Source organism: Cajanus cajan, chromosome 4 (genome assembly GCF_000230855.2).
Source record: "Cajanus cajan strain Asha chromosome 4, NIPB_CcT2T_4, whole genome shotgun sequence".
Lineage (NCBI taxonomy): Eukaryota > Viridiplantae > Streptophyta > Magnoliopsida > Fabales > Fabaceae > Cajanus > Cajanus cajan.
The window spans coordinates 78,469,665-78,482,293 of record NC_138520.1 but is presented as its reverse complement, the minus strand read 5'-3'; the positions used below and the strand labels follow the sequence as shown (position 1 = coordinate 78,482,293).

General features: G+C 27.4%; 1 protein-coding gene across 1 annotated transcript; it reads right to left on the bottom strand.

The window, feature by feature from the left end:
- Nucleotides 1–1,311: 1,311 nt before the first annotated feature.
- Nucleotides 1,312–3,271, bottom strand: LOC109806241 (uncharacterized). The gene is made up of 2 exons (XM_020368615.3): nucleotides 2,811–3,271; nucleotides 1,312–1,696 (listed from the first exon to the last, which is right to left on the bottom strand). The coding sequence occupies exon 1, from the start codon at nucleotides 3,185–3,187 to the stop codon at nucleotides 2,813–2,815; it is 375 nt and encodes a 124-aa protein (XP_020224204.3). The 5' UTR covers nucleotides 3,188–3,271; the 3' UTR covers nucleotides 1,312–1,696; nucleotides 2,811–2,812.
- Nucleotides 3,272–12,629: the final 9,358 nt, after the last annotated feature.

Sequence of the window (12,629 nt, the reverse complement as noted above, 5' to 3'; positions counted from 1 at the left end):
TATAAATAAATTTTAATTTTTAAAAAAACAATTCATATTTATAGGTAAATTTATCCAAATTTCAAACATACCCTAAAGCATTTATGTATAGTCTCGTTCATACATTTCCCTAACAAAAGAAAAATATTGGAGCAACTCCAATGGGAGTTGTTTGTCCCATGAAACAACTCAAGTCTTAGTTTCTTGCCATTGGAGGACTTTGACGTGGCAACATGAGTTGCTTGAAGAAAAGAGAGAGTTGCTTCATCAAACAACCGTTCCTTACCAGATTTCAAGCAAATTTTATTGAACATGTTTGAGAACATTTCAGAAATAATAATGATGAAAATTAATTTCGAATAAAATTTATGTATTTACTATTGTTTTATTTTATTTTTAATATCTACTTATTATGTATTTTTTCTCGTAATTTATTTTATTTCATTGTAGTGCAATTATTCTTTTTAATAAAAATTTAAATTTGATTCATAAATGATTAGAAAAGAATTCTAAAAGTTAAATTTCTTAAAATTTCTTCGTATTGGAGTAAATTTATGTTTGAGTTGCTTAATACTAACATTACACGTTAAAAACTACTTTTTTCATTTTTTAACATATGAAACAACTAAAATGAATGAGTTGTTTTCATTGGAGCTGCCTTAGCATTTCATGTGCATGATGTGATGACCATTTGATTTCCTGTAACAGCTGCTTTCGTCTTAGCTGACATTATTTACCTCGCAAGTTATTTATTGACTCAAGGTATAAAGTACATCATGACATGACTACATCCTAAAAATATAACACATGCTAACATACATAATGTATGATGGGAATGCTATCTATTCCAAAGTTATAACTAGCTAGTAACGAAAGAAACTACAAAAACAGCATCTTAAGACGAAAGAAACATTTGGGTCAAACGTATTTGGCACCAGAAGTTTTATTTTATTTTATTTTTTTCGTTGTCATTTGCTTTTGTTGTGATTAGCTAGTCGAGAAGGGAGAGGGATTCCTCCGGGATTCCTCCTAACGTGTCAAAAAGAATTTCACACCACCAGAAGACTTGAAGGCAAAGCAATAGGAAAAAAAAACAACTAACAAGACTCAAATTAAGATTTTAATTTAAAATTTAAATCATAATTATCTAGAGATAATTACTTACTTTCTTTCTGTACCCTTTTAGTTTGTTTTATTAAGTCAAATATTTATGAGGCAATTCATTTTTAGCTTGGTAAAGATTATTAAGAACTTGAAGAGGTTCAGAGATATTAGATCACTCCAGAAAAAGACTAACTCATTAATACCCTATTCCTATAAAGTTAACTACGATAAACCGAAAGATTAAATTTTTATGTCTCTATTAGGTAACGCAAGACGAAAAATGAGCATGTCCTAATTAAATATCCTGTTCCCTTTCTTGTATTTGATGTTCGTGATGATGTTTAAAATTATCTGACATCCCCTAAAGTGTATTAAGAAAGGCTATAAGATTGATATTAGAGAGAAGGTATCCTCAATAATGCACATGGTGGGCCTCCTCTCAATGGGATATTAGAGAACACAACGATGTACCTTTTTAGGTGACTTCAACAAGATAATGCAAACAAAATTGGTAAACATTTGATCTTAGAGACACCTACATTCCTTGAAGCCTTGAACAAATACTAAACTCTCCCCATGTACAAGATTGTCATTTTCCTTGGGTCTCAAGTCCCTATGCAACAAAGACAAATGAAAAACTACAACGTTAATTTCCTAAATTATTTGAGATTTTTCAAATTAGATCTTTAATTAAAAATCTTAAAACTTAAACATATAGAATAAAAAACTTGATTACTATTTTTTAATTTAAGAACTTACTTAAAAACCTCAATAATTTAACTTAAAATATAAAGATGATGATAATGGGCAGATCTATATTGTATTTTAATCCCATTAAGACTTTGATGCTTCTCAAATCTGGGATCTCAAATCTGTAGCTACTAGCAATGGCATCATTACTTGCCCACTTTGAGATGAACATCATTATTTAAGAAGTCGATAATTAAAGATTCAAAAAGTACACCTGTTACAGAACACACGTTACGCATTGAACCAACACACGTACACGGGTCCTACCTCTTATCAAGAGTATAAACCATGCACACAAGTACAAAGGAATGTTCATTATCCTTGCATAATTTAGTTCAGCCACTTCACACTAGTATTGTAATGTATAATTACCCTTTTAAGCACACACTAAACACAACATTAAAATCAAAATAAGAACAAGAACATTTTTCTGTGTCACGAAAATATATAATATTATTATCATTGCTTAAGCGTGATCAGAAAACACACACAAAACGTCTTTGGATCCTGTGGAACAGGACAAAAGTGGAAGAAGGTCGATAATTGGAAGCCATGTCTGAACAAAAACACATGGGAAACTGCAAATAGAGACAGACTTATAGGAAAGCATCCTATTCTTCTTCCCACAACCACTCATTCCTCTTCCTTTAGATCGATTCTAATTACTAAATATTCACATAAACACCATAATTTCCATATTATACTAAATTATATAAATATGACACTGTATAAAATACATATAAGTAAAGCCTTATTAAATATAAATGTATATAATCAAAACATAATTTAAATTCTAATCGAAGAAGATTCCGAAGAATATATGATACTGTATTGAGTTCCATGAAAATTAAACTTTAATTTCGTTAATATTAATATTATTAGTGGAAGAATGAAAAAAATAAATAAAAAATGAAAATAAAAATGGGAATTGCAGTTATCCGTAGAGTTAAAACAGTAGAGAAGGAAAGTAGTGTTACTACTACTCGGGGATGGTTACGAGGACCGGTCGCCACGCTCTTCTCAGTAACCGGTACCGGAACACCGACGATACCGGCCGGAGGGAAGCGGCGGAGCGCCGGAAGCGGACGGCGACGGAGGAGTTAGGGAGGACTTCGTGTGGGCCCTCTCGCGGCGGCGGAGATGAGACGAAGAGGTCCTTGAGCTTGTGGCGGACGCGGGACTCCGAGTGGGGGATCGGCGGCGGCTCCTTGGGCGGAGGGTGGAATCGGCGGCGGGCCAGGAACATGCGGAGGGTCTTGCGGCGGCGGAGGTGGATGACGGGGCTGGTGGTGGGGCTCCGGGTGGGGCTGCCGGCGACGGCGCATTGGGTGGCTAGGAACTTGAATTTGTGCATTTGAGGAGAGAGAAAGAGAGAGTGAGATCTGAGAGAGGTTTGAACTTTGAAGAGAAGAGGGCTTTATTTGGGCAATATAAAAGCTCCCTTTTTTTCTTCGCCCCAAATTCTACCACTCTTTGTCTTTTTCCTCTTTTTTCATTTTTATTCTTTTTCTTAACTCTAAATCAATATCCTTTCAATTTCTTTTACTAAATACCCACTTTAAAGGTTTCTTTTCATCATATTAAACTAATACTATAACAGTGACTTATAAGTTCAAGAGATAAAATTTATTCTCATAGTATAATTAACATATGCAACTTTAAGAGAATATACTTTGTATGTATTGAAAGTGATGTACATCGAGAGTGTGATGATTTTTATAATCATTATTTTAAAATTCTATTAATAATAACTGAAATAAGATAAAAGCTTTATGGAGTAAAAATAGAGTAAAAAAGTATATGTTTATATTTTTTTCAAAAAGGTTTTTAGGATATTTTTAATAAATGAATATTATGTTTTTAATGGGCATATTTTAAAAATTAAGAAAAAATTAATGGTGTTAAATATTGTTATAAAAATATTAAATATTATTTTCAAAATATAATGAAAGCTGTAGATATATTTATATGAACAAATTTTATTTAAGTAATAATCTCTATTTATTATAATAAATGAAAACTAGAATTTTAATATGGCCTATGCAATTATATATGAGTGGTCAAAATTAAAAGTTAATTAATAATTCTATGATCACTTTAAAAGGTCACATATCTTTTTTTTTTTTAATCTTAACTATTCAAATGTGATTTTGTTATTTATGCAGTTCTTATTTCTCATAATAATAATTACTTTTTACTTGATACACTTCCTAGGTTAAAATTATACTTGAATTAATAGTTTATATAGTTCGTCTTTCTGACAATAACTAAACTTTTTACTTGATACACTTCCTACGTTAAAAATTATACTTGAATAATGATTAAGTTTATATATAATGAGAACAGTATTTATTTTAAAATACAAAAATTTATAATTTTTTGATCCGTACAAGAATTAGGTTTAGTCCATACAATTATACTTAATGATTAAATTTTTTAAAAAAAATTAATGACTTTAAGATAATTTATAAATCTTATGTGCATTTGTCTTCTAATTATGGTCATTACAATATTATCTATTTTTATATGATCTAACTAACGGACATTTTTAAAATACATATTTATTTTTGAAAAAAAAAATATATATATATATATATATATATATATATATATATATATATATATATATATATATATTAAAAATAGTATATTTATGTTATTTAAACTGTTTTGATTGATATAAAGGAATTGAGTAGAATTAAATGCAACTAACGAGGGAGGCCTAGAAGATTCAATTTCGTTGGGCGGGCAACCTCCGAAGAAATATGCGTATGAAGTAATTAATGCATTCAAAATAGGAAAAGTCTAACAGATTAAAGTGCAAGTTTGACATAGGCTTACGAATTTCAATGTAACAAGCTATGCATATGGCCATTTAATTTTGTTTCTTAGGCTGCAATTATACCTTTCTTCTATAACCTTGTAGGGAACAAGTCCTACATTAATATTGTCACAAGGGTCATGCGTAAAACCAAACCAATTTAGAATCATGCAACTACGTACTCTTTAAAATGATTCAGAATAAACACTTCTGTGAATATTAAGTCATGAGTTTATGAACAATTTCTAATTACTCTACACATCCTCTATTCTCTAGTCTCTCACATGTTATAGTTATATTCTTGAACGCATTGATTAACGTTAGAAATAACTCCCTTCTCCTTAGACATGACATGAGGTAGGTTGTAAACATAATTATCCCTCCTGGCTAGCAAGTTGTGTATTTTAGTTATGTGTTCCAATTTAATTCCTTTTAAGACGTTATTGACTATCAACATTGTTGTTATGTGACATTTATAATCACTCCTTAGAAAAATTTAATGCCAGACTCTTTGGGTAGCTGAATTGGTATATCAATAGACACTACAATCTTTGTAGCTTAAATACTACTTCCATAATAAGCTTAAATAAATACTATTAATAAATTATTTTTTTCATCACATAATAAATAATTGTTATATTAGAAAAAAAAATCTAAAAATAAGTGTTACGTTAATTTTTCATACAATATTAATTATATCAGTTTCATTTATACTCCTATTAATATTACGTAGAAAGAGATTTTTGTTTTACATCCTTTCTAATAAAAAAATAGTCATAAAATCATTTTCGTAAAATTACTATTCATTTCTATCTATTTATTAAATTTTTTATTTGTGTAAAATAACTAAAAATAATAATTATTTTGAGATGGATGAATTTTTTTATCGACGAATATTAATATTTATTAATATTTATGTTAGCAGAGAGATTAAAACTAATGCCTCTCTCCCAGATTATCACACCAACCTTATAACTCTTGGGACAAAGGAAGTACCTTTTATCTTTATATCATAATTTTGAGACAATTTTTCTTCTAAAACCAAAGTAATCGGTATGTATATGTGCAATATCGATAATGTAAATAGGGTTTATTAGGATATTTCTATTTGCTATTCACTAAGTTGGTCTAGAAAAAATCGGAAAGTATCTATGAATTCTTAGATTCAAATTTTAGTTTTGTGATTGTTAAAAAAAACTTTTTATTTGTTTAAATATAAAAAAGGTTAAAATATATATTTTTTAAAAATTTTATAATTTTACTTATTCTATCTTTCAATCTTTATATTTTTAACTATTTTTTTTTAATTTCTATACTTATTCTTTTTCGATCCTTTTTAATACTTATAATTTAAGGTAGATATTTTTAGTTTTTATACTTGTTTTTTTTTTATTCTTTTAGTCATCATTATTATTTTTCTTGTAACGTTTCTTTTTAAATTAATGTAACAAAAATATTAATTCAATTTTATGTGTCTCACATCAAATTTATTTTGTTAGAATTTTCTAAATTAGATTCCTCAACACTTTGTGTTCTTTTTTATTCTTATTGTAATATCTATTGTTGAGATACTATTTTTTTTATTTTCATAAATTAGAGACTTTTATTACGTTGACACAAAATAAATAACACTAAAAAAATTAACAATAAAAATTGAAAGAATTACAAAATTGCAAGAATTAAAAAGATTTATCTTCAATTATATATACTAAAAAGAATTAAAAATATAAATATAAAGACTAAAAATATCTATTTTAAATTACATGAACTAAAACGTAAAAAAAAATCAAATTATAAAAATTTAAAAAGTATTTTAATCTAAAAAAAATAATTTCTTCACTTTCTAATAAAAAGCACATATTATTTTAATGTAGATCTATCATTAAAATTAATTTTAAAAAGCATAAATTCTAAAACCCATACAAGATAAATATGAATTAAAAATAAAATAAAATCATGATCCTTTCTTAAATTAGCTTACAAGAGTCTAACAACATATTTAATGTGGTTGCTTATTTGAATTTCTTAAAATTAAGAAACAAAATTTCACTTAATTCATCGTTAGAACAAATGATGTGATATTAATTAAATACAGTTACTTATACAAACACTGATGTTTAAGATATTCATAACAATAAAAAGGAATAAGAAATTATATTATGAATGAAGTAATATATTAGTAAAATACTTACAAGTATACATAACAAATTAGACCCATAAGATCAAATCGGTTCTAATAAGATTAGAACACTCACACATCATTATCAACTAACTAAGACATTCATAGAGCCCTCTTAACACCTAATATTGTTGTTATTCATTTAAATTGGTTAAACCAAATATAAAATAAAAAGTTGTCTGTTTCATGCATTTTGTTATAATACTACCATGTAACACTGGAATTTATATTAGCAGAATAATTCTAATGGTCAATTCCAATTATGTTACGTTGTTACTCTGAAACAAAGGAGTCACCCGAGAAAACACGTAAAGTAAGGGTTCAAAAGCAGTGGACCCAATAGCAATTTATCCACTGAGTGGTCCAGTCCAATTATTCATTCAGCACTGCAAAATCTTATGATATTTCATCATAATTCATCACCTTCATGTCCCAAACAAAATACTCTTTTATTAAGATGTTGACGAAACGCACCTTTTTTCTCTCTCTTCAATATGTAACTATGGCTACCAGAAGTATTAATCATGCCACATGGATTGGTATTTGAAAAAAAAAAGACTCTAGACATTTTTAGTTACCTATATTAAGAATATGTTTAGATATAAATTTATAAATATTTATAAAATTTTCTCTATTAAAAAATATTATTTATTTCTATCAGAGAAATTCTAATTTATATTAACTCTCAAAAGATACATTGAAAAAGAAAGAGGTTTGACGATTAAGTAATTCTAGTATAAACATATTACTATAGACACAACCAATCATAAGTTCAATTACATTAAAATAATATTTAAAAATATGAAAAACAAAGCTACCTATATATATATATATATATATATATTATTTTTTATCAACTTGTTATATTACTGAAGTTATTGTTGTATTTTTAATTATTACTTTTTATATCCAATTCTTATATTTTTATTATTTAAATTTAAATATGTATACGGACTGTGTCAACTTTTTTATTTATTTCAGATTCATAATTGTATCTGTAATATCCTAAATTTCAGGAACAATATTTTCAATATTATTATTATTCCATGTGTAATTAATTTTATATATATATATATATAATATTTTTATCTTAGAATTAGAGAACCAAAATATATATATATATATATATATATATATATATATATATATATATATATATATATATCTACACATAAGTTATTTAGTTATGTTATAAATATTTATAATATTAGCTAAGAAGAAGAATTTATTATAAATTTGCAGGATTATATAAACAAATAACTTAGAATGGTCTAGTGGCTAGGACATTTGTCTTTCAGCTTAAGGGACCCGAGCTCGAACCCTGTTTAGACTGCATTCAGTTTTTTTTTACATTCAATTTAAAAAAAAAAAAAAATGCAGTAAATGCACGGATCAGCCTTATCAATTCAGAATCTTATCTGAATTCGAAATCTGAAATCAAATTGATGGCAATCCTATCTATACGAAACTGAAACATGTAACGGAGGAAAAACTTAGTTAGTTACAATTAAATTACCATTTCATTGTAACTAAGTAATGATTACTGTAAATACTATAAATAGGTGGTAGAAATTTTGGAGACACCCAAACTAAGAAACAGAGCTGAACGGAGTAGAAAAAAAGAGAGAGAAGAGAGAAAGAGAGAAGGAAGAAAAAAAAAGGGGAAAGCACGCAGTGAGAAAATAAAAACGTACACAACTACATTTCGATAAACCTACATTTCAAGGTAAGGGGGAGGAGAACTTTATCTCTTTAATTTGATATACTTTTATGTCTATTTATTTTTGTTATTTTTATAGTGAGGTGCCCCTAACCTCATTTATTTGCTTATTCTATGCTTATTTTTATCCATAATAAATGTTAATGTGTTCATATTTTATATTGTTTCATTATTTTATAATGATTGTCATTTTTATTTATGTTATTGGTACTATTAATATATTCTTTTTACGTAAATATATTTATTATAAATATATTTATAATTAACTATGATATAGTTTTGTTAAAGTCTCTTTGACTCATGTTATTATTTCTTCACGTATTTATGAAAATAAATATTGCTCTATGGCCATAGAAGATAAAGTTTGAATTATTTGTAGCTGGAGGTTTGACCTTGGGGATTTAAATGAGTAAAGAAATGAAGGTGAAATATCCTATTGTTGATTAAGGTGAAATATCCTTTTATTGGTTGATGTTATGATAATGCTCATTTATCCTGACTAGTCACTACAAGTATAATTCAAATTTTATTGTATCATGAAAATTTAATATATGATCTGTATATATATTTATATATATATATATATGTGTGTTTAATATTGATTATAAATAATTTTGTATATTCTTTTGAGTTATTATATTTATTGGATATTGTTCTTACTCCTTTCTTTTCTTTGTTTTTATAAATTAAATATATTACAAAATAGATGGATCTACTTTGGATTCCAGATCATTTTGCAGTTGATATAGTTGTGGTATTCCTTGGAAGGAATTGGAATGTGGAGGCTATTTGATGAATCTATTACAATTTTTGTAAATTTATTTTCACTATCAATGTAAATATTGTAATAAAAGTGAAAGAAAAATATATTGTGTAAAATAATACATTATTGTAAACATTTTAGAACGATATATCATGTATTAAATTCACAAAATATGATTGTTCTTTACCTTTATCTTATTTATGAAAAAAAAAAATATTGTTAACGATATAATTGTGAAAATATTATATAAGAAAATATATAATTATTATTATATAAATTGGGCGTTAGAATCGGGCGTTACATTAAGTGGTATCAGAGCAGGTCGATCCAATCGGCCGTGAGTTATGAGTTTACCGTGCTCATTTGGTAGAGTTTATAGTTTTAGCGAATGAATCCAAGAAAGTTTTGAATGTTTTGATAAAAGGCTCAAGTGTACATCTCTGTTATTTTATTTTACATGATTTGGAAGTTATAAATTATTCCTAACTAGGAGGCACTGCCACCTTTACTGGAATCAATTTATATTTCCTTTATTACTTTTAAAATCTTATTATATGATTTATTATATTTGATGCTTATATATTGATTTTTATGGGTTAGGTTGAATAAGGGTTTTATTTTAGTTTCTAAGTTCTTTGTGCTAAATATGCAAGTTATTTTGGTTTAGGATTGTAGGAAGAAGCTTAAATAATGGTTTGAAAGTGTTTTAAGGTATTTTTGTGGCTTTAGACTTTGGTGCGCTCTTTTGGCTGATCAATACAGGGAATGTCTTAACTGCAGTTTTGTTGTGCCAGTACAAGTATTATATTGATAGAGTTGGATTTTATGATCTTCATAAAGTTGTAGTCTTGGATGTTAACTTGTAAAGGGTACCAAAATCAGGTACAATGGAGATTAGAACTTTCGTTATGACTATTTTAGTAAACAAAGGTCTAGCTGTTAGCGCTGTTTATATCTATTATAATTTTTGAAAATTTTAGCTAAGTATATGATCATTTTAGAATTTCAAGTCTTCATAAGAGTGATAGCTTATCCTGTTAGCTTTCTTTTGGTGATAGGTTTGAGATCATTTGGATGATTATAATTTTCTATGTCATTTTCGTTGATAGTTGTTAAAGGGATATATATGTTATCATATGATGTTTGTGAGTTATTAGGAAATCAATTTTATTCTGATATTCTGAGGTGTTGTATTGTGGATCAAAAGTTTCTTTAAGGTTGTATGAAGTTATGGGAAAAAGGTTGTTCATGTACAGGTCATACGTAGTAAACGGTAATTGATTCATACATGCTTAAGGATGGTATATATGAAGGATTAAAGTAAGTATTTTGATATGATTTGATATGCATGTATGTTGATATATGGATAGATAACTTTAGGGATCAAGTAATGAATATTTGTGTGTTTAGTGAGATTGACCTTAGGATGTGATATCATCATATTGGAGTTAAGGGTGAAGATATATCCAAGACAACATTACGCTAAGTTATCTAAGTATGAATTTTTATTGTATAAAGTGAATTTTCTAGGTCTTGTAATTTCTAGTGGAGATATGATATAGATCTATCTAGAAATTGTATTTAAGTGGGAGATACCTAAGTCAATTAGTGAGGTTAAGAGCTTTCTTGCATTAACTTATTAATATAGGAGATTTGTTGAGGAAATTTCTAAGATATCATTACTTTTGTTTGGATTCACCTAAAAGAGAGAATTGCCTTTATGGAATAGTAAGTGAAGGTAGTTTTCAAACTCTTAAGGAAATATTGCTTAGTGTTAAGATTATCGGATTTTAGTAAGTGTTATGTGTTATATAGTGATGCTTCAAAAACAGGGTTTGAGTGGATCGTTGATGTAAGAAGGAAAGGTAGTAGCTTATATTTCTAGGTATCTAGGTATGAATAAAAATTCATGAAAAAAAATTAATGAAAAAAAATTACCTTACCCATAACCTTGAATTAGAGATTGTAATATTTACACTTAAGATTTTGGAGACATTACTGGTATGATTCTAAGTTTGAGATATTTAGTGATCATAAGAATCTTACACATCTGTTTGATCCAAAGGAGTTGAATATGAGACAAAGAGATAGTTGAAAACTGTTAATGATTAAGATTTTAATTTTAGTTGTTATTTGGAAAAAGTCAATGTGGTAATCGATACTTTGAGTACGAAAGCTCTGTATATATCTCCTCTTATGGTTAAAGGGATGTATATTTGCTCACATTAGAAATTTAAGTTTGACTTGGGTGTAGATGAAATGGTGAAATTAGAGATCTGATATGTGTACCTAGTGAACTTATGCTTAAGTGTTTGATCTTTGGAAAGGTTGTGGAAAGACTCACAAAAGTTAAACCAATATTGTGACAGATGTCTTGATTATGATGATCACTGATATAGTATTTTTGATTATTTAAGGATTGGATTTGATTGAAGAATTTAGAAACTTAAGCGTGATGTGTAAGCTCACCCTTAGGAACATTGAATTGAGTATGTTGAAAGGACTAATAGATTAATAGATGTGATTAGAGGACTCAGGAGTTAAATCCTTTTTTTAGTGGGCTAAGTGGAAAAGATTGGTAGAGGTATAAATAGCCCTTTACGCTTGAAAGTTGATGATTCAAAGATAGAATCTATGTGCTTAGTAATCTCGAATTACGGAAGATGATCTTAGAAGAAGGACATAAAAGTACTTTTAGTATTCATTTAGGAGATACTAAAATGTATCAGAGTTGTGCAGCGGAAGCATGGCTTAAGGAGAAAAGAGAAGTAGAGGAATTTGGATACTAGTATATAATATGCCAAAAGTTTGAGGTGAAACGCTAGAGTCTTTAATATGTTTACAGTCTTTAGACGTCCTAATTTGGAAGATAAGATCAGGGAAAATTATCCTCATTTATTTTAAGCAATAAAAATTTCGAGGACGAAATTTCTGTAAGTAGGGGAGAATTGTAATATCCTAAATTTCAGGAACAATATTTTCAATATTATTATTATTCCATGTGTAATTAATTTTATATATATATATATATATAATATTTTTATCTTAGAATTAGAGAACCAAAATATATATATATATATATATATATATATATATATCTACACATAAGTTATTTAGTTATATTATAAATATTTATAATATTAGCTAAGAAGAAGAATTTATTATAAATTTGCAGGATTATATAAACAAATAACTTAGAATGGTCTAGTGGCTAGGACATTTGTCTTTCAGCTTAAGGGACCCGAGCTCGAACCCTGTTTGGACTGCATTCAGTTTTTTTTTACATTCAATTTAAAAAAAAAAAAATGCAGTA